The sequence below is a fragment of the Beta vulgaris genome, chromosome 3 (genome assembly GCF_026745355.1).
Source record: "Beta vulgaris subsp. vulgaris cultivar EL10 chromosome 3, EL10.2, whole genome shotgun sequence".
NCBI classification, from domain to species: Eukaryota; Viridiplantae; Streptophyta; class Magnoliopsida; order Caryophyllales; family Amaranthaceae; genus Beta; species Beta vulgaris.
This window is the reverse complement of record NC_079204.1, coordinates 22894647-22917760: the sequence shown is the minus strand read 5'-3', so window position 1 is coordinate 22917760 and position 23114 is coordinate 22894647. Positions and strand designations below refer to the sequence as shown.

The following is a 23114-nucleotide window of genomic DNA, read 5'->3' as shown; positions in this document are numbered from 1 at the left end:
TCTAATTTCAATATTCTTATTTTGTAGTGTACCAAAAAAAACTAAAAACTAGAAAATGATAATGGACTGAAGTATAATTTTTTCTTGCTATTTTGAAAGTTCTCTCTTTCCTTTTATAACATATCAAAGTAGGTACTTGCTAGTAATATAAATGACATCTAAACTTTGATCATTGACAGCAACTTGGACATAAAAATAAGAAGTTTATAGGTTGAGATAACAAATCATGTTTCCTTTAGATGTCTTTTTATCGCTTTCAAACTTTTCCATATACATTCAAACTTAATAGATTACTACTAGTGAAAAGTGTAGGTTTTGCAAATAAATCACTTAAAACTCAAGGAGCCCCATTTGGACCAAAATCACGGAACCTATAGTTGGGAACCGAAAAATTGAAAAACTAATCCAAGATTGCAAATTTGGATTTGAATCCTTCCTAAATCGAATGCATGGTTCGATCTGATTTTCTAGCATGGATTGAAATTAAGAACAACATTATGCCCTTACCAACCAATATATCACAAGAATTATTGTTTATAAATGTAGTAAACCATTCTATATAGTTTTACCTCTCGGAATCAAACTCTTCTATTGTTGATGAAGGGATTTGGTATATTCATTTTTCTGCAGCAAGACATTGCAGAAGATCTTGACAACTTGAATATATGAACACTAACGCAAGTAAAACAAATTTATCATATACAAAAGCCTCCCTAGTCCCTCACCGCTAGGAGTCCACTAAGTAGTGATAGGATAGGATACAAAAAGTAGAGTACAGAGTGATACATAAGAATGCACCACTGAACCTGAAACAACATCATCTTAGTGTACTCTCTCTAAAGGAGTTTCCGTGTTTAGCTTATAAAGTCATAAGTTCATAGCCAATCATTTTTCCATTGATCTTTCTCTTTTTTTTGTTTGGTTTGTTTCTTTTGATGCATACTAGCTAGGAACAAGGAAAGAGTAAACATCAAATTGGTTGAGCTATCATATAATCCATTCTTCACATTTTAAGTAAACACCTTTGTAACAGCCCACACTTTCGAGCTGCTAGCTAACCACACTTAAGATACGCTAATTACAATTAACGTTTATTAACCTCGAATTATCTTCACTTATAGTGGAAAAATAACCTATAAACGATCCTGGACCTGTGGGTCAGGGCCCACAACAGTCATCCTCAAGAACCAAATAACATATTACATAATACTTTGCTCGAATTCCAAAGCAATATAATAATTTATTCACGAATAAGGATAAATAATCCTAAATACAACCTCTGAACCATTACATCTAATTATAACCTTGATACCTAAATTCTTCCTTTTACTCCATTCCAAGCTTTCCATATACGAACCTGCAAGATCACTAACAATGAACTCTGCCCCCACCAGGACAGGTTCCAAGAACAAAATCAGAAAAACTGAGTACACACACTGTCCAACCAGAACATCTTTTTAGTGGCTTAAGAACGTATTTACGGATTTAACTTATTTTATAAAACAATTGCAATCAAGATTTTTACGAGACATTTGCAATCAAGATACATCGAAGTCATAAATAAAGAAGTATATAACAAATATTTGAACACGGTTTGTAATGCTACTTCCATAGAACTAATACGATCTTCCGAAGTCAACCCTAACAGACTTTACGTCAATAAATCTCTCCTACTTCAGTGGATCTTACACAAAAACATTTGATCCATAAGATCCAAAAACCTTTAATCCATATGCATATCATAGTTAACTCCTGCATAAATTCCTAACAAGTTCCTTGGTAATCATTTCCAAAATCGGCGCATTAACTCTATAGCTTGGGTGAGTAAAACATCATTTCAGAAATTAAAGTTTGAAATATCTTTCCACAAAACCATTCGAATATTCAAATACATATTCTATTTTTTTTTTCTTTCAATATCATACTATATTGGGGAAGAGAACACGAATAGAGTTGCCTTACAGGCGAATTCTCTAAGCTTTTTTTTACAAGGGACGTCTCCCTCTTCCATTTTGTACTGCTTGCAAGACTTTTTAGGTCATGACCCCTCATAATGGAGCAATACCCGCTCCAGAGCAATACCCGCTCTAACACATAATGAGCAAACCTGCTCCACAAAGTTGTTCGTCACTGCTTTAGCAGCTTCTTCCCCCTCATAAAACAGAATCATAAATTCATATTTTCGAAAATTCAGATTCATAAATCTCAAATTATCATAATAGAATCACTTTCGGGTATTAGATATACCCAAATTAAATTGCTTGCATAATATTTTAGTAACTTGGTATAAATCATCCTTTATAAAAATTCTTTGGCTAAATCTCTTTCAATACCGACTTTAAAGAAACTATGCTTCATTTTCATAAAGGATTCTCCAAAACAAAACATTGCTTACTAAAAGATCATGTCCCAAATTAGAGTTTCTATTATATATAAACCTTATATCCAACACAAATGCTCTTTACGAAGAATAACCTTTCCATTTAATCCTATTTAGCAATCCATCAACTCACAAACATCTCCAACATATATTTCCTATCTTTACAAATCCATTTTCAAGGATTCAGAATTCTCCAAAGACTACCTCTGAATAATGTGATATATCTTTTAGTCTGAAGTTCTCTTCCTTCCCAAAACACATTCATACAGCTTACTTATAACTTTTCAGATGCATTCTAAATCTAATATCCCAATTGATATGTTGCTGGCTCCAATAGTATTATAAATTTTAAGCGTATAACCAAAGTTTCTTCAAGAGGATATCTAAAGGTGCTTCTAAATACTATAGTTTAACTATAATCTAGACTTCTTCCCCTTGCACACACATAACACGATATTTAGTTTATGAACTTAGAAACTCTTATTCCCCAAAGCCGAAGGATGAAATCCTCAAAATTTATATCGGAAAACTCCTTCCTTTAAGACTTATATTCTAGTCATAATGAGTCGCATCACAAACATCTATCTATAATTTACATACATAATCTAAGTTCATAATTTGTCTAATAGATATATCGATTATACTTGATATCTCACTCTAGAATCAAATCCATTTATAACTTACATGTGCTTGAAATAACTCATACGACTACTTTAGTGAAAACATAAAACATAAAACATAACTTTTAGCCAATAAAACTTAACCTGCGATTTAGTTCTACCTTTGTCTTAAAACTCATAAACATGTATTTCAGAAACCATATAGTACACAAATCACATTTTTAATACAACATAAGTTTAACTTATGAAAACATATCAAGATCAACTTATATAGTTTATATGATCAATCGAAATATCAATAATATATTTGGAAAGTGGAAGGACATGTGTGTACCTTGCTCAAACTCCAATTATCGCTTTACTCCACGATCGAATTCCAATAGCCCCTTTGTTCAACAATGAATTATACCTCAAAGAACAATTACAATTATTAACATTCATTTTCAATATTCCTCCAACATAAAGTCTAATCTAAACGAGCCTTCTCAACATTATTTAATTTAACAGAGTCCCATCAATACGATCATCTAACTAATTTTACCATCCTAGCATAAATCAAGATCATCTCCATCTAACTTCCTCAACCACCAGTGAGACCATTTATAGCAATTCCCTCATATAACAGTTTTATTCAACAACAATTCTCACCTTATTTCCAAAAACAACATAAGGAAACTAACCTTTGAGAAAAATGAGTTTCTTGGCAATGCAAATCAAGGAAATACAGTGATTAAACCACTCCTTTAGATAATAAGAAATTAGTTATAAAGTTCACAAAAACTCATAAGAAGTATCACTCCACACGTGGTTGGGTTTTAATTTCAAAAACTGGAAATTTAATAATGTGTTTATCATGCTGAAAAGTCAATCCAATTATCAATAGTTAAAACAATACAAATTAAAATCTAATTTAAGTCTTATGAAGTAAGAATTAGAACAAAGATGAGTAGTTTATTGGGTTCATAAAACATCTCATTCTCAATGACCCTAAACTAATTTTGTAATTTAACTAAAAACAAGAAAAAGAACTATGGTCATATTCATACCATAAAACCAGTGTGAATCTATCGATGGAGTAAAGTTACTAACATTAATATGTATACTACCAATTGGAGGAATGAAGAGAATACACCAACAAAATTTCATACGTTGATATAATTTAGCTCAAATTGAATGGGGTTTCCTTCAAATCAAAAACAAAAAGAATCGATGACAACAACAACATGCAGCAGCCACAACAACACCAGCAGTGCTGGTGGTCGAGAATTGCCGGTGAACACATAGAAACAACGAGAGAGGAGCAGTAGCGCTGAAGAAACAAAGCAGATAAGAGCGAAAACAGAGGAATATAGACACCGGAGGATTGAACGCTGACGTCTATCGGTGCTCCACCACCGAGCTTTGCCGATCAAGAGAAAAAAAAAAGATGCAGGAATAAGAAAGAGTAAATGGGTTGGTTTTTTTTTTTTTTTTTTTTTAAATCTAGCCTTAACGGTTTTATATGAGGATATTGGAAGAAATAAGATTTCTCTAGAAATCTTTAGATGTCACGAGAGAAAGAAAGAATGATAAAATGAGTTTTCATTTTTTTTTTCTTTATAAATAACTCAATGGTGAAAAAGTAATTTCACTCTTTTTGTTTAAAACTCTTAAAAAGCATAGTTACGAATATCAATAAGAACTAATTATCTTTATATTTAAAAGTTTAAGCTAATTACAATAGGTTATCATTTAATAAAACATGCTTAAGAATAAGGCTATTACAACCTTATTTGTTTAGATCTTCATTTTTTCATAGTTTTCCTACTAATCTTAAATTGGATAAATATGACTTCTTTTCAATGGGAAACTGATGCGAACCCTCTTTCACTTACACCAAAATTCATCGTCCCAGATGAAAACAAACCAACTTTCACAATCAATCCTGACTCAGATTCGATTTCGATCATCGACATGAATGAAGATAATGAAGCACTTGTTCAACGGATAGCAAAAGCTTGTGAAGAATTTGGGTTTTTTCAAGTGATTAATCATGGGATTTCAATGGAGTTATGCAACGATGTATTGGATGTTATCACAAACTTTTTCCAACTTTCATATGAAGAAAAAGCTCACTTGGTCTCACCTAATCATATGGAAGATGGAAAAATATTCAACTTTTTCCAGAACAGCAACACTGGAACAACATTGGCTTGTTGCGGTTGCCGAAATGGAATCGAGGTAATAAATAAAGTTGTTGATCCAAACAAAGCCCTAGACGAAATCAAAGAAAACCCTAAAAATATCCCCAAATCTAAGAAACCAAAAAAGGAACCTAAAAATACAGCAATAAAACTAAATCACAACAATAAAGTTTGTACGAAATTACCTGGACATGCATTCCAAGGAGCAGATCGAGAGAGAAGAGGGATAGAAAAGCAGCTTCATGAGGGAAAGAGAGAGAACGACGGAGGGAGTAATATCACAAGCATTAAACGAACAGAAGTCGGCGACGGAGCCCTAATTGATCGACCAAACAAATGATTTGAGCCCTAATATGTCGACCAAACGGAAGCGGTGGACGACGGAGGACGACTGAGTGGGGGAGAAAGCGAAGGACTTGGGAGAGAGGGAGGGAAGACGGACGGAACAGAGTGAGTGAGATAGCGGGCGACTTAGGAGAGGGAGGGAGTAGGGACTGAAACTAATCTATCTAATATTTGATTAAATTAGCGGCGAATTTTCACCCAAAAAAAATAAAACTCGCGCTTAACAATTCATGTGCTCCGTTGACTAACCGGAGCATTTATTCACAAATGCTCGTGTTGATTAGTCAACCGGAGCATTTGACATCAAATGCTCCGGTTGATTAATCAACACGAGCATTTATGAATTTTTTTTACTAAAATTATCACAAATGCTCGGGTTGATTATTCAACCAAAGCATTTGATAAGTAGCAAAAGCTGTTTTTTTCACTAGTGTTCATATCATGATCTAGGAGCTTGCTTTACCCATAAAGAGCTTTATCTAGCTTATAGACATGGTTAAGAAGATCAGGGTTTTCAAATCCAGGAGGTTGTTCCACATAGACGTCTTCTATTAAATACCCATTTAAAAAGGCACATTTGACGTCCATTTGGTACAACCTAAAACCCATGAATGCAGCAAAAATCAAAATTCGTATTGCTTCTATTCTAGCTATAGGAGCAAAGGTTTCATCGAAGTCAATACCTTCTTGTTGATTATACCCTTTTACTACGAGTCTGGCTTTGTTCCTTATGACTGTTCCATGCTCGTCCAGCTTGTTTCTGACGACCCATTTAAGCCCAGTCACCCTATGGTTTTTAGGCTTGGTCTCAAGATGCCAGACCTTGTTCCTTTGGAACTCATTCAGTTCCTCTTGCATGACATTTATCCAGTCAGACTCCAGAAGGGCATCATTGTGATCTCGTGGTTCTGTCATAGACAAAAAAGCTTGGAAAGCACATAAATTTTTCAGTTGGGATCTCGTCTGAGTTCCCTTTTCAATATCACTTACGATTAAATCCAAGGGATGGTATTTCAGGTGTTTCCATGGTCTTGGTTCAAATCTCCTTGTCTCTGCTCCTCCAGCTTGAGGATCTTCATCGTTTCATTTTCTAGATGAATTTCTTCTGCCTGTTCCTCCTGTATGACAGGATCAGGAACAACTATCTCTTCTTCAGGAATATGCTTTTTGTCGGTTCCTGGAGGTGTTAGTTCCTCATCAAGGTTCACTGACTCCTCAGAACGAGTCAGTCCAATTTCAAAGTCATTTTCATGACTTAGTTCCTGCAGGGAGTTAGTTTCATCGAAAATAATATGGACACTTTCCTCAACACATTGTTCTTTTGTTGTAAACTCTATATGCTTTACTATTTAAAGCATATCCAATAAAAACAGCCTCATCACTTCTAGCATCAAACTTTCCTAAATTGTCTTTACCATTGTTATGTATAAAGCATTTACAACCAAAGATTCTAAAGTATGAGATATTGGGTTTTCTTCCTTTGAGTAGCTCATAAGGTCTTCAACAATGGGTCTCAGCATGACTCTATTGATGATGTAGCATGCCGTGTTTACTGCTTCAGCCCAGAAATTCTTTGGAAGATTGCTGGCTATTATCATTGTTCTTGCCATGTCCTCCAATGTGCGATTCTTCCTCTCCACCCGCCATTTTGTTGTGGAGTCCTAGGAGCTGAGAAGTTGTGATCAAGTCCTTCATTTCTGCAAAACTCATCAAATTTGGAGTTTTCAAACTCCTTACCATGATCAGAACGCAAGTGCTTAATTTTAAAACCACTTGTTATTTGAGTTCTTTTAGCAAAGTTTACAAATTCATCAAATGTCTCGTCTTTTCTATGAAGAAAAATAACCCAAGTGTATCTTGAAAAATCATCAACTATAACAAGTACATATCTCTTACCAGATCGGCTTTGGATTCGAACAGGGCCACATAAGTCCATATGAATCAATTCAAGAGGACTTTGTGTGCTTACCATCTTCTTTGGTTTGAACGAGGATCTAACTTGTTTTCCTTTTGCACATGGTCCACAAACTTCATGATAAGGAACTTTGATTGTTGGTAGACCAACAACTAAGTCCTTACCACTTAGCTTCTAGAGCAACGTCATACTTGCGTGACCACACTTTTATGCCAAAGAAGTGGTTCATTGTCGACGACACTTAAACACGTTAGGTTGTTCCTAGGAACAAGGTTGAGGTCAACAACATAAGTGTTTCCTTTCCTAGTATTACTTACTACACAATACTCATCAGTAAAATTCACATAGTTCCCTTTGTCGCAAAATTGAGAAATACTAAGTAGATTGTGTTTCAAACCCTCGACCAAAAATACATTATCTATGGAATGTGACTTAGACTTTCCTACCTTACCTATAGCTACAATATTACCGGTAAGATTGTCTCCGAAGGTCACAGTTCCTCCATCATAGGCTGAAAGCGAGAGAAATTTCTTTTTTCTCCTGTCATGTGTTTAGAACAACCGCTATCGAGGTACCACAGGTTGTTCCCCTCACTTTAGCCTGTATCAAAGAAATCAGTCAGTGGTAGGAACCATCTGACTTGGGTTCCTCTGTTGGGCTAGTATTTCTCTTAACTTTTCATACTTGCTTAATCAAGCGAGTGTTCATCTCAATATATTTTTTTCATTTTCTCTTAACTTTTCAGTGACTTGGATTCAACATATTTTTTTCATTTTGTTTTTCTTCTTGTGATTGAAACCTAACCCACTCCTTCCTTCATTTTTATACTTTTGTATCCAACTCACTGGATCAGGAAGTTTTTTCTTGAAGATTCCATTTTCCTTTAAGTACCAGATACTTCTTAAAACCTTTTCATGTTCGAATTTTAATTTCTCGAACTCGGATCTGGTATTTATAGAGGAACTGGTTCCTTCAGGAACAAATAGTTTCAATTCAGCCATCCATATTCAAGAAATAATTTTCATTTTTAGCATTTTCAAAAGCTTCTCGAATACGTCGGTTTTCATCAAAAACTTCAAAGAATCTTTCCTCAATATTAGCATTTACTGTTTTAAACCAATTTGAATGTCCTTTGGTGACTTCTAAGGCTTTTTCTAAATTTTCTTCTCTAACGCAAATGGCCTTGTAGTCATCCAAAGTTTCCAAAAGAAGTTTTATTAATTGATTCTTTGAAAGTTCTTTTAACTCTTCTTCAATAACATTAATGCGTACCTTATTGTTTGGCAAGTCTTCTTCTCTGTATCTTTGCCATGAGACACAAATGAGTTGTTTCCTCTTCAGGTTGTTTTCTGCTCCTCGTCTGAATCCGATTCTCCCCAGACAGCAACCATGGCCCTTCTCATATCAACTTTTGAGAATGGTTTTTTGTTTTCCTTTCCCTTCTCCTTGTATTTTCCTTTGCCTTGTCATTTTCCAGAGGGACATTCCTTTATGAAGTGTCAGGACTTCCACATTTGTGACACTTAGCTTCCCTGGCTTTTTCAAGTTCTTTCCTTTGTAATTCTTGTTGAAGAACTTTTGAATCTTTTCACGATCAATGCTCCTTTCATCATCAGTTTCTGAATCCTCTTGTTATCGGACTTGAGAGCCAAAGCTTTAGGTCTACTAGAGTCAACTTCATGAGTTCCTAGATGTATTTATGAGTCAACAAGGAACCGGAAAGTTGCTCGATATTGAATGTGGTGAAATCTTTTGTTTCAAAGCAGCAGTGACCTTTGCCATCCATTGTCATCCTGAGGTAGCTTCGTAGTACTTTTCGTACTTGTTCCTTGGAGTGATGACCTTCCTAGGGATTCAAGCTCATTTATTATGTTGGAGAACCTTGTGAGCATTTCTTGGGCAGACTCCTTAGGCTTCATTTGAAATAGCTCATATTTGTGCATGAGCATGTCAATTTTTGATCTCTTGACTTCGTTTGTTCCTTCGTGAGTAACTTGAAGAAGTTCCCACATTTGCTTGGCTGATTTGCATCCCATGATTCGATTGTGTTCATGGGACCAAGGCCACAGTGGAGAATCTTTTTGGCCAAGTTGTTCATCTCCATTTTATCGAAGTCATCTTTATCATATTTGGAGAGAGGTTTGGGGATGTCTTCACCTTTTTTATTTTTCTCTGTGACTTCGAAGTCACCAATCTCTATCACTCTCCAAACTTGATAATTTTCAGCCTTAATGAAAATTTCCATACGATTCTTCCAGTATGGATAATACTTGCCATTAAACATAGGTGGACGCTGAGTTGAGTAACCTTCTTCCAATCTTTCTCCCAGTGTTCATCATTTCCAGAACTAGCTCAGTGTTAACTGATTTTGGAGGAATCAGGCTCTGATACCAATTGTTAGTCGAGTACAAACACTTAAGCAACTACAAGAGGGGGGGTGAATTGTAGTTGGGGAGATTTTCTAACTTTTTGCGAAATAAAAGAATGATTGTAAGAAAGAGATAAATGCATAAACAAAAAAGAAATAAGAACACGGGATTTTTACAAGGAAAACTTCCTAGGCCCAATAGGAAGAAAAACCTTGACCACGAGGGATTTTGACTCAATTCTCATTAATAACTTTAGGCCAAAAGACTCTCTTTTGTACAACCTAAACTCGGACCTACTCTGTTCCTCTAGGAACTGGTTCCCAGTCAACTTGTTCCCCCTGAACAGTTGACTTTCTCTCTTGACTTCACTCGAAGTCTTACTCTTTCTCTTTTTCTCTCAAAACGATTACAGATTTAGATTCACTCAACCCAATCTATAATACACTAAGTAGTAATGAAAGAAGAGTAAAACCGAATATACTTTCACTAAAATATTACACTGAAAATTCTGAAAGCATACATTAAAAGATTGTTACACAAATCTATTTGTAGATGACAATCTTCCCATTATCTTCTCCACGATCATAGTGGAGCTTGTTTTCAGCCACACTCCTTCCATGATCTAGCTGTTGCAAAATGCCATTGTGAGTTAGGCGCTTAGTTTCCACAACTTCAACCATTAACACACGCGTATCCACTTTCCCACGCCTTATAAGTAGGTGGGTTGTTGTGGTTCCTAAAATCTAGGAACTACCTCAACTCATCCTCATTAGGCGCTTGTTAGGTTTGTTTTTGACGGCTCTTCTTCAAGAATTCTATCCAAAAAGCTGCGCAGAAACTAACTTCACAGAATATTATGGAATCACAAAATATCACAATTTTTAGTGCCTGATGCTCTAAGAAAGTGAACTTATTCATCTTTGTGCAAGCAAAGAACTTCAGCTACTAGTATACTTATACAACAATAGGCATGCAGGTGGAACTAACATGAGAATTATTACACTAGTTTAATCATCAATTCGACACTCATCTATGAGAAAAAACAGGTTTTCATATAACTACCAAGACATGAACAATAACTTCTGGGGTTTTTTTGGCAACAAATGCTTGCCACTCTTCAGGTTCGATATTCCTCCATATCTGATATGGTAATTTGGAGGGTGTAGATGATGTTTCCGGTGAAGCCTCAGAACCGGCTTGTGTTTCTCTGCCGTAGATGTTCTTCTTCTTTGTACCCACTACTTTTCTCCGCTTATATTGATCCACCCAAACACTAACTTAGCCTTGAAATCTCTGAATCTCTGGGCAACCGCGGAAAAAAACACATTCTTCTTGGCTTCATCATCTTCGATATTGTATTGATTCTACAAAAAACGCAATTAACAAATTAGTAAATATTACACATATATTTAACTAAATAATTAAGAATCTAAACGTTATTGTACGCGAAGCTTACCATAGTATCTTCCCATATACATTTCTTCAACCCCTCGGGCACCTCTTTCCGTGAGTGGAGAATGGAGACTTTATGGATGCAAATGCCAACTTGCATGGCATACTTTTGACGCCATTTTCCACAAGGTTGCCCCAAATGATCGTACTCCAAAGTCATTAGGGTGTGTTTTCCTAGTGACTTTGTAGGTCCCCTTCCTTTTCTCTTTTTCGTCGCCAATGATTTCCTAGGCATTTATGCATCTATTTCTTCACAGCGAGTTTGAAGCAATTCACCACGTTCCTTTCTCACATCGAAAGACTCATCCTCGGTAGTGTGTTCCGCACTCGTATCTGTATGCACCTCCGCCATGTCCTTGAAATTGTACAAATATACGCATTATTATAAAAAAAATAAAAATTCACATTGAGGGGAGGGGGCTGTGCAGCAGGGCAGTGGGGGAGGGGAGGGTGTGCAACAGGGCAGTGGGGGAGGGAGGGTGCAGCAGGGGGGGGCAGTGGAGGGGTGCAAGGGAGGGGAGCTGTGTAGGCAGCAGTGGAGGGGGCGAGGGTAGAGGGGGAGGGGAGGTGTGCAAGCCTGTGGGGAGAGCAGCAGGGGAGGGGTGCAGGGCAGGGGAGGGGAGTGTGATGTGCAGTGCAGTGGGGAGGTGCAGGGGTGGGGAGGGGAGGGCAGCAGTGGTGTGGAGGGCAGCAGGGTGGGGGAGGGCAGTAGGGTGTGGGGAGGGCAGCAGTGGTGTGGGGAAGGGCAACAGGGTGTGGGGAGGGCAGCAGGGTTTGGGGAGGGGAGGCCAGTAGTTGGGGGAGGGGGGAAGCAGGGTGGGGGATGTAAAGTGCAGTGAGGAGGGGTGCAAGGTGTGGGGAGGGCAGCAGTGGTGTGGGGATGGGAGGGGAGCAGGGTGGGAGGGGCAACATGGTGTCGGGAGGGGAGGGCAGCAGTGGGGGGAGGGGAGGGGGCTGTGGGGGAGGGTAGCAGGGTGGGGGAGGGCAGCAGGGTGGGGGAGGGGAGGGCAGCAGTGGGGGGAGGGGAGGGGGTGTGCAAAGCCTAAAAATAGGTCTAATATCAAATTTATGTTCCCGATATACAATAAACAACAAGTGCAAGTCTAAGAATCTACACAACAGTTACATTATGCCTCATATAAGCATGTTCAAAGAGAATTTGGGGTTAAATGACTCGATAAGTACGATTTTGGAGCGAAAAGGCAAAAATAGGCCCGAAATGCCGTTTTCGTTCCCAAAATGCAACCAACAACAAATGCAAGCCTATAACTCTACAAAATAGTTACATTATACCTCATATAAGCATGTTAAAAGAGAATTTGAGGTTAAATGATTCGATACGTACGATTTGGGAGCGAAAAGGCAAAAATAGGCTCGAAATGCAACCAACAACAAATGCAAGCCTATAACTCTACACAATAGTTACATTATACCTCATATAAGCATGTTTAAAGAGAATTTTGGGGTTAAATGACTCGATAAGTACGTTTGTGAGCGAAAAGGCAAAAATAGGCCCGAAATGCCCTTTTCGTTCCCGAAATGGAACCAACAACAAATGCAAGCTTATAACCCTACACAATAGTTACATTATACCTCATATAAGCATATTCAAAGAGAATTTTGGTTAAATGACTCGATAAGTACGATTGGGGAGCGAAAAGGCAAAAATAGGCCCGAAATGCCCTTTTCGTTCCCGAAATGTAACCAACAACAAATGCAAGCCTATAACTCTACACAATAGTTACATTATACCTCATATAAGCATGTTCAAAGAGAATTTAATGACTCGATAAGTACGATTTGGGAGCGAAAAGGCAAAAATAGGCCTAAAAATCTACACAATAGTTACAAATTGGAGAAATTACACAGACCTGAGTTTATGCCTCATGATTATTAACCTTCCGCCATTTCTTATGATCCCGAAGTACATGTATCCCTTCCGTGTGATCTACACGCATATAGTTCTCCGACATATTCACATCATCTTCCACACTATTTTCAGGATAGGTAAAAAGGGGGAGGTCCTCAAATGCATCATATTCCTCCTCATTATCGACGTCACCAATACCGAAGATACTCCTTTTACCAGGTACAATAATTGACCACTTATTATCAGCAGGATCAGTTACAAAAAAATTTGCTTGACTTGTGATGCAATTACAAATGGCTCCTTAGTTTCACGTCGACGACTAAGGTCAACAAGAGTGAATCCGCAAGGACCATCTTTTCTTACACAACGTCGATTATCGTCAATCCACTTGCAACACAAGAGGCAAATATTAAAAGTACAGTAGTCCAGCTCCCATATTTCTTGTATTCGCCCATAATAGTTGATTTCAGCATGTACATGCGACTTATCCTTCAAGCTTGCGTATTGTGTAGACGACGCCACAAGTGAAACACCACTATTTTGTTGCGATCTTGACTTCAGATCTTGACGTTCAGTCCAAAACGTATACCCATTAATATCATAACCCTCATAAGAGCATACAGCTTCACGAGGACCAAATGCTAACCACTTGACTGTTTCAGGAACACTTTCATCCAAATCATTCACTACTCGTTTATAAAACCAATCAATGAAAGTCTTGTTATGCATTTGCGTCAATGCCCTCAATCCTTTTCCAGGATTGCTAACACGTAATTCCTCCATATGTTCATTTAAATAAGGGTGGACATCTGGTACGAGATGCAATACAAATAAGTGAGCTTGTTTACGCTTTTCTACGGAAGGTGTGATCAATTTTGAACTAATTGTACCCTTGCCCTCAAGTCTGCCCTCGTGTCGGGATGTCGGAAGTCCAACAGGATCAACAGTAGCAAAATACTCAGCCACAAAATTACTGATCTCTTCACCCACAATCCCTTGAATTATACTACCTTCTGGTTGTGCAGGATTCCAAACTTTTTTCTTCAAAGTGCCCATATAGCTCTCAAAAGGATAGCACCACCTCAAAAACACTGGACCACACAACTTAATTTCTTGAACTAGATGACAATGACATGGAACATAATGTCAAAGAACGCGGGGGGGGGGGGACATCTCAAATTTGCATAGAGTTTCAACTACTTTGGCCTGCAAGGAATCAAGGGTCGACGGTTCTAGGACTTTGCTGCATATTGTATGAAAAAATGAACACAATTCTGTAATGGTGTGCTTCACATGCTTTGGAAGTATCCCACGAATTGCAATCGGTAAGAATACTTGCATCATGACATGACAATCGTGTGATTTCATACTCGATAACTTCAACTCACCATTTAAGGTAACAAAGCGCTTCATATTCGATGAGTAGCCAGTTGGGACCTTAATGTCATACAATGACTCGCAAAAAATCCGTTTCTCTACACGCGACATCGTGTAGCAAGCTGGTGGCAAATAATTCTTCCCCGAATCATCCACCTTCTTTTTACTTTTCTGAAGTTCATCATCAACCCTTTCCTCCACTATTTTCTTCTTCCTCCCGTCCCTTTTCTGAGCCCACAACTCTCGTCGAAGCCCCTGTTTTTCCAAGTAAAGTCGTGACGCCTTAACATCTTTTGTCTTGCCCGGAATATTTGATAAGTGCGTTTCAAACGTACTTTATGGACTCCTTTTAGCTCATTTTGATCCTCTTTCTCCCCTTTCTTCCCTTTTTCTTCTCCCTTTGCCCTTCTATTTCATTCACTTGATCATATTTGATCATAGTGACATTTTTGCTAGATTTTTAGTCATTTTTGACCGAATTTCTAGTACATTTACTTTCACCTTGTTTTTCTATGTTCTTGATATAGGTGAAACTATTAAGATGGCTACGATTTAAAGTTGGAAAAGGTAGCAATGAAAACAAAGCACGCATTGAGAAATGGTGCGCTTACACCATTCCCCATGTTCTCTCGCACAACGGAGCACATTGCACAATAAAATCTTGAATAGAGAACTTCAAATGAACATAACTTTCAAACCACAAATCAGATGAAGGTAATTTGAGTTGGAGGTGAAAGCTCGTTTCGATATCTTTCCAACAACTGGTCATAAGCTTGATTTGGATATAAAATGAAGAAGTTATGCTCGTTTAAAGTTGAACTGTCCAGTTTGAGGCAGAAGGGTGAGGTGCGCCCGCACCTGATTTTGGTGCGCCCGCACCTTTGCTTGGTGCGGCCGCACCTGATCTTGGTGCTCTCGCACCCTTTATTTTCGGAAAGAAAAAAATCGTGGCTTCATTAAAATCGAGAGTTTTGTTTTAGTTTAAGACTTACAATTTTATTTTAGTTTTTTAGAGAGTTTCTTAGGGTTTTATACTAGAGAGAAAACACTTGAGTTTTTATTGAGATTTGAGATTATTAATCATAGTTTGTGATTCCATTGACATTCAAGGTACTTTTCATTCAATGTAATTTAAAGTTTTAGTTTTTATTTCATTCTCTTCGTGTTTGTTCTTGCTTTTGGTATTCTAGATCTTCATTCTCTTAGTCTCATAATTGGTATTTCATTAGTTTATTCTCTCTTAATCATGTTTAGCCTTAGATTAGTCATAGATTTTATGTTTAATTGCTTAGATCCATGATTAGTGCATATCTAGGGTTAGGGTGAAAGTATGAATTAGGGTTTTAAATAGTGATTGATGTGATTGTGATGTTTAAAGAAGTTTATGCATTGATCTTGGTGTTTTGAGCCTTAGGATATATATTGATCACATTTATACTTTGGTATTTTGATTTCAAATGTTCTTTAATCGAATCTTGAACTCTTTTATCATCCCCAAGAATCAACTTAATTTCTAGCCCAAGATATTGGGTAGAAATTAAGGGGATCCTTCATTAGGGTTTTTCCAACTTATTGAATCTCTTAATCAATTAACTAAAGACCATTCGAGAGAGGATTTAGTTGATTGATTAAGTGATTACTCTTGAGGACCATTCGAGAGAGGACTCGAGTATTTTAGAGGAAACTAAACCTTGCATAATCGTCTTGTTGCTTCACAATCGCATTAACAATCATTATCCGTTCTTATTCATACTAGTAACCTTAACTCTAGTGTCTTTATTGATATTTAAACTCGTGTATTTGTTGTCTTGTTATTAGTAGTCTATTGTTCCAAACTCTTTCAAACCCCCAAATACCTTTCAATTAGGTAGTCTGACTTGATAGACTTTAATCAATCCCATTTTCCCTGTGGATCGACCCTTGACTTGCCCTTACTATTCTCTTAGTAATTGCTTGTTAGGTTATAAATATTGTTTGGAAAGCGTTTAGTGCCTTAACGACACACTAAAAACCTCTTATCAAAATGGCGCCGTTGCCGGGGAAATATGCTATTGATTGAAGTTTTCTTAAGTTTGAAATTGCTTAATTGATTTTTTTTTTTCTTTTTTATTTTTTTACTTTTCTTTATTGGTTTTTTTTTCTTGTCTTTATTTTATGTGGTAAGTGCTGTTTAATGAGTCTAGGGTTTTGTACATAATTTTTTTTTAATTTTTTTAAGAGAATTCCAAAAAATGACGAACTTCTTTTTTCCTCAATATGAGGATGAACCATTTTGGAATTATTATCAGAGATTTGAGAACACTCTTCTAACTAAGTATAGACTTGAGATTTGGGAGATGTGTGAGGTGATATATGATGGTTTGAATATGCATACAAGAGAAATTGTGGAGTCTATGTTTAATGGTGAATTTCGATCCCAACACTTTGATGAAGCATGGAGTTTCTTTGGGTGGTTGTCTAGAGATACTTATGAGTGGGACCATGGAAATACCACTTTCTCAAATTTAGAAGATGTCCTTTAGCTGTGAACGCCATGTTTATTCTGAAATTCTTAATTCACTCAAAGAAAATATGGCATTGTTAAAGAGATGTGATGATTATATGATGGACAACATTGTCGAATCTGCTAGCAAAATATCAATCGAAACATTGGGTCAAATTATAATAATCAAAATCACTCTTGTATGACCATAACTAATGAAGATGATGATGGGATATGGATGAGAATCCAGAGTAGAGGAATCATTTGTTGAGAAAGCTTACACTATAAAGTCTAATGATGTTGAAAAAGTAGTTGATGAGACTTTTGTTTCTACTCGTTCTCTTCATATTCCTTTTTCAAGGAAAATCGACTTAGTTCCTTCCTTTCCCATCTTATTCCCTCGCCTCAAAGTTTCACCATTGGAAGAGCCTTTGACCTCTTTAAACCTTCACAAGACCCAAATGAAAGTCATCGAGGATAGGACCGAGCTTAAAATTTGCAAGGATCATCAAAAGGAGAACTCATTGTTTTCTTCTTTTTATTTGAATTTTAATGTTGTTCTTCATACTTTCCAGGATTCTCTTGGAAATTTCATTATTTCCGGCACTCATTACTTGGTAAGCATATAGACGCATTGAAATTTGTGCATGCTCTTTATCTATATCATACCTATTTGATCCATTGTGAAATGTGTGCTAATGCTTATGACAAACTATTGAGATCTTTGTCAAATTATTTAGTGATAAGGTCTAGCTAATTATCCTAAAAGAGCTCTTCTTCCAGGTATGTTGAGACCCTTCTGCTTATCTTACTTGGTTAGAATTTTTGCATGTTTTCTGCCTTACCTCATCCCTTACTTTCTCTTTGCTTGTACACTCCGAGGACGGAGTTTGTATTAAGCTTGGGGGTTAGTTAGCATGTGTTCTCTCCATCTCAACATTTTTTTCTCCCTTTGCATTTAGGTTCTTTTAGTGCTTTTGTATGTTATTTTTTTTTTTCCTGCATTTAGGATAGCTTGGTTGCATGCATGATTTGTGGCTAAAAGTGTTCATAACTTGATTGGAAGACCTTCCCTACATTAGACTTGATGGTTTTGGAAGCCCTGTTGTGACTTTAAGTGACTCTTGAGAACGATAACTTTTGGTAGAGTCTCTTTGAAATTAGGCGAGTTGGATGAATGGATTGCCTTGCCCCTTGTGCGACGAATCCCGAAGGAGGGCCAAGAACCTCGTAAGACTCATTCCAACCCTCACCATTGATCGCCTAACTTGTGACTTGCATTTTAGCTCCCCAAGATTGCATAAGACGAGCCTTTAGAAGAATGATTTAGGGCGTTTCTTTTTGCTAGAAATAGGAGCTACAAAGCCAAAAGCTTGTAACGGCATAATTATCCGCTTCTCAACCCTCTGAGCCTTTCTATCCTATTTTTGCTTAACCCTCATAATAAGTCATGGCCAAACTTTCCCAAAGTGGAGTGCATGTCTAGTTTGTTTGAGTTGAGTTGTTTTATATTGAGTCTTGGTTGAAAGTTGATTAATATGCAAGTATATTGCAAAAGCTAACAAAAATTTCAAAAGAAAAGAAATAAAAAGAAGAAGCTCTTAGTGTTTCATTTGAATTTCTATTGAAAGAAAAAAAGAAAGAGCAATTTGATAGAAAAAGAAAAATTCAAAAAGTGAAAGAGTTTAAAAGGTGAAAGAGTCAAAGTGGAAATCAAGGTTATTTGTGAGTTCTTGAATTGAGATTGGTGTTAGGAGTAGCTTGGGGAGTATTTACCCCTAGTTTGTACTCCACTTACCCTTTTTGCACCACATTCCTAAACTATCATCCACACCCTTAACCTAGCCCCTTACAACCTTAACAAATCCCTTTTGACTTCTAGATTGGACTTGGTCGATTTAGTAGTGGCGGGCGAGATTTTGTGCAAGTCATGATAAGGTCATCAAAATGTGGTAGAGGCGAGCAATTATGGTTGAGCATCCCTAGGGAGGAGTCAAACTTGGACTTGGAAGTGGAGAAGAGTGAGAAATCACTCTTGGAAAGCCTTCTTTCAAAAAGACTCGGTTGATCGGTGGATTGAGACCTTAGAGTCACTCTTGTGCTTCCTAATCATCATCCCTCTTGTGTTTGGTTGGTCTCCTAAATCTTGCTATGAACTCATTTAGCTTGCATGTCATGTTTGTAACCTTGCATTTAGAGCATATAGGTTAGTTTTTGCATGTTTCCCTTTTTCTTTTTTCTCTTTTTCTCTTCTTCTTCTCTCTCACTCTTGGTTTACTTGAGGACAAGCAAAATGCTAAGCTTGGAGGAGTTTGATAAGTGCGTTTCAAACGTACTTTATGGACTCCTTTTAGATCATTTTGATCCTCTTTCTCCCCTTTCTCCCCTTTTTATTCTCCCTTTCCCCTTCTATTTCATTCACTTGATCATACTTGATCATAGTGATATTTTGCTAGATTTTTAGTCATTTTTGACCGAATTTCTAGTACATTTGCTTTCACCTTGTTTTGCCATGTTCTTGATATAGGTGAAACTACTAAGATGGCTACGATTTGTAAAGTTGGAAAAGGTAGCAATGAAACAAAGCAACATTGATAAATGGTGCGTTGCACCATTCCCCATGTCCGTCGCACAAAGGAGCACATTGCACAATGAAATCTTGAACAGAGAACTTCAAATGGACATAACTTTCAAACCACAAATCGGATGAAGGTAATTCCAGTTGGAGGTAAAGCTCGTTTCGATATCTTTCCAACGACTGGTCATAAGCTTGATTTGGATATAAAACGAAGAAGTTATGCTCGTTTTAAGTTGAACTGTCCAGTTTGAGGCAGAAGGGTGAGATGCGCCCGCACTTGATTTTGGTGCGCCGGCACCTCTGCTTGGTGCGCCCGCACCTCATCGTGGTGCACCCGCACCCTTCATTTTCAAAAAGAAAAAATCATGGCTTCATCAAAATCGAGAGTTTTGTTTTAGTTTAAGACTTACGCTTTTATTCTAGTTTTTTAGAGAGTTTCTTAGGGTTTTATACTAGAGAGAAAATACTTGAGTTTTTATTGAGATTTGAGATTAATTAATGGAAAAATTGATTTAATCAGTCCTAACTATGGGCGCCCTGATAAACACAGTCCCAACTTTAATTTATTATTGTTCAGTCCCAACTTTTGAGGGTATTTTACAATAACGGTCCAGGTTAACCAGTAACCGGTTGAAGAGGTCAATTTTTTTTCAACAATTTTTACTTTTTTTTTTTACTGCTTTAACTCATCATTTTCTCTCCTTCCTCCCCTTCCCCCTCCCTTGCCACCTCCCCTCCCCTGTTCTAACCCCCTCTCTCTCTCCCCTAACCCACCACCCCCAACAAACCCATCCCCACCACCCAGCCCCCCTCCCCCTCCCCGCCAGTCGCGCCGCCCCCCTCCCATTCCCCGCCTGTCGCTTCCCCCTCCCCTTCCCTGCCACTCGCGCCGCCCCCTCCCCTTTCCCGCCAGACGCGCAACCCCCCTCCCCTCCCCGTCCCTTCGCGCATAGTCGGATTTTTTTGGCATTTCAGAGGGTGTTTGCGGGGAATGGAAGGGGAGGGGGTTTAGCGGCGTTTGCGGGGAAGGGGAGGGGTTAGCGGCATTTGCGGGGGAAGGGAGGGGGTTATGCGGCGGTTGCATAAGAAGGGGAGGGGGCTGCGGGGGGTGGGGAAAGGGGGTGGGGGTGCTGCGGCAATGGCAGGGGAAGGGGAGGGGGCTGCGGGGGGTGGGGAAGGGGGAGGGGGTGCGACAGTTGCATGCAGGGGGTGGGGGAGGGGTGGTGACTGCGGGGGAGGGAGCGGTGGGCTGGTGTTGGTGGTTTCGGGGGAGGGTGCTGGTGGGGCTGGTGGGGTCGGGGTTGGTGGTGGGGCTGGTGGGGCCGGGGTTGGTGGTGGGGTGGTGGGCTGGGGGCTGGGGTTGTTAGGGGGTTGGGGTGCAGTGAAGAGAGGAGAGAGGAAAGAAGAAGAAGAAGATAGAACAAAAAGGGAATTTTTTTTGGCAAGTTTACCTGCTAAAGCAGGTTAGAAACCTGCTGGGACTGGTATTGTAAAATACCTTCTAAAGTTGGGACTGAACAATAAAAAACAATAGTTGGAACTGTTTTTGTCAGGACGCTCATAGTTGGGACTGATAAAATCAATTTTTCCTTAATTAATCATAGTTTGTGATTCCATTGACATTCAAGGTACTTTTCATTCAATTTAATTTAAAGTTTCAGTTTTTATTTCATTCTCTTCGTGTTTATTCTTGCTTTTGGTTATTCTTAGATCTTCATTCTCTTAGTCTCATAATTGTGATTTCCATTAGTTTAATCGTCTCTTAATCATGTTTAGCACTAGATTAGTCATAGATTTTATGTTTAATTGCTTCGAATCCATGATTAGTGAGTAGTTTCACATCTAGGGTGAGGGTGAGAGTATGAATTAGGGTTTTAAATGTGTTGCTGATGTGATTGTGATGTTTTAAAGTAGTTTATGCATTGATCTTGGTGTTTTGAGGCCTTAGGATAGATATTGATCACATTTATACTTTGGTATTTTGATTTCAAATGTTCTTAAATTGAATTTTGAACTCTTTTATCATCCCCAAGAATCAACTTAATTTCTATGCCAAGATATTGGGTAGAAATTAAGGGGATCCTTCATTAGGGGTTTTCCGAACTTATTAAATCTCTTAATCAATTAACTAAAGACCATTCGAGAGAGGATTTAGTTGATTGATTAAGTGATTACTCTTGAGGACCATTCGAGAGAGGACTCGAGTATTTTAGAGGAAAACTAAACCTTGCATAATCGTCTTCGTTGCTTCACAATCGCATTAACAATCATTATCCGTTCTTATTCATACTAGTAACCTTAACTCTAGTGTCTTCATATCTGATAATTTAACTCGTGTTATTTGTTAGTCTTGTTATTAGCTAGTCATAGTTGTTGCCAAACTCTTTCAAACCCCCAAATACCATTCAATTAGGTAGTCTGGACTTGATAGACTTTAATCAATCTCATTTTCCCTGTGGATCGACCCTTGACTTGCCCTTACTATTCTTTTAGTAATTGCTCGTTAGGTTTTATAAATATTGTTTGAAAAGCGATTTTCGGTGCCTTAACGACACACTAAAAACCTCCTATCAATATTCATAAGTGTCGCGAGAATAGCTTCACAAACATTTTTATCTATGTGCAGAGCATCCAAACAATGTCTGACCTTTAGATCTTTACAATATGGGATTTTCCAAAAAATGGACTCCTTTTTCCATAATCCTGTAGGTCGATCAACCTCACTAGCAGGTTTACCAAAGATTGTTTCAATGCCCTTCACCTGATTATAAACTTCAGTACTAGTTAATGGTCTATGAGCAGCTTCTTCTTCAACCGTCGCATCGAATGCCTTCCTCTGAAACCGATAGGGATGGTCGCTGCTGAGGAGCCTTCGTGTGCGCATATACACATGTTTGTAGCCCTTAAGGTGTGTATATTTCATGTTATCTAAACAAATCGGGCAGGGTTGTTTTCCTTTAATCTTATACCCAGATAAGTTCCCATAAGCTGGATAATCGTTCATAATGCAAAAAAGCATGGCACGCAGAGTGAACATCTCATAAGCATACGCATCAAATACTAACACTCCTTCGTTCCACATCTTCTGTAAATCTTCAACAAGCGGCTGGAGGTATACATCTATGTCATTTCCAGGTTGTTTGGGCCCCCGTATAAGAAGCGGCATCATCATGTACTTGCGTTTCATGCACAACCAAGGAGGCAACTTATAAACCACTGAAACTACTGGCCATGTACTATGCTGCGAACTGAGATTGCCAAAGGGTTCATGCCATTCATACATAATCCTAGCTTCAATTCCTATCCTCATTACCACATGCCTTATGCACCCTGTTGATAGTTTTCCACTCAGGCGAATCAGCCGGATGCTTGAGCATACCTTCTTTCTTCCTACGATCTGCATGCCACCTCAAATTCTTTGCATCTCCTTTAATTGAGAACATGCGCTTAAATCTAGGAATTATGGGTAGATACCACAACGCCTTAGCTGGTGGTCCTTCACTACCTCCATCTCCTTCACGCTTGTACCTCGACAATCCACAA

General features: G+C 38.1%; 1 protein-coding gene and 1 long non-coding RNA gene across 2 annotated transcripts; both read right to left on the bottom strand.

Annotated features, from left to right (window-relative positions):
* Positions 1-1220: 1220 nt before the first annotated feature.
* LOC104896617 (uncharacterized) lies at positions 1221-5081 on the bottom strand. Its single transcript, XR_002040238.3, has 2 exons — positions 3335-5081; positions 1221-1381 (listed from the first exon to the last, which is right to left on the bottom strand). It is a non-coding gene; the product is annotated as an uncharacterized LOC104896617 (long non-coding RNA).
* Positions 5082-10789: 5708 nt separating this feature from the next.
* On the bottom strand, positions 10790-11626 carry LOC125495855 (uncharacterized). The gene is made up of 2 exons (XM_048640663.1): positions 11269-11626; positions 10790-11176 (listed from the first exon to the last, which is right to left on the bottom strand). The coding sequence occupies exons 1-2, from the start codon at positions 11497-11499 to the stop codon at positions 11051-11053; spliced, it is 357 nt and encodes a 118-aa protein (XP_048496620.1). The 5' UTR covers positions 11500-11626; the 3' UTR covers positions 10790-11050.
* Positions 11627-23114: the final 11488 nt, after the last annotated feature.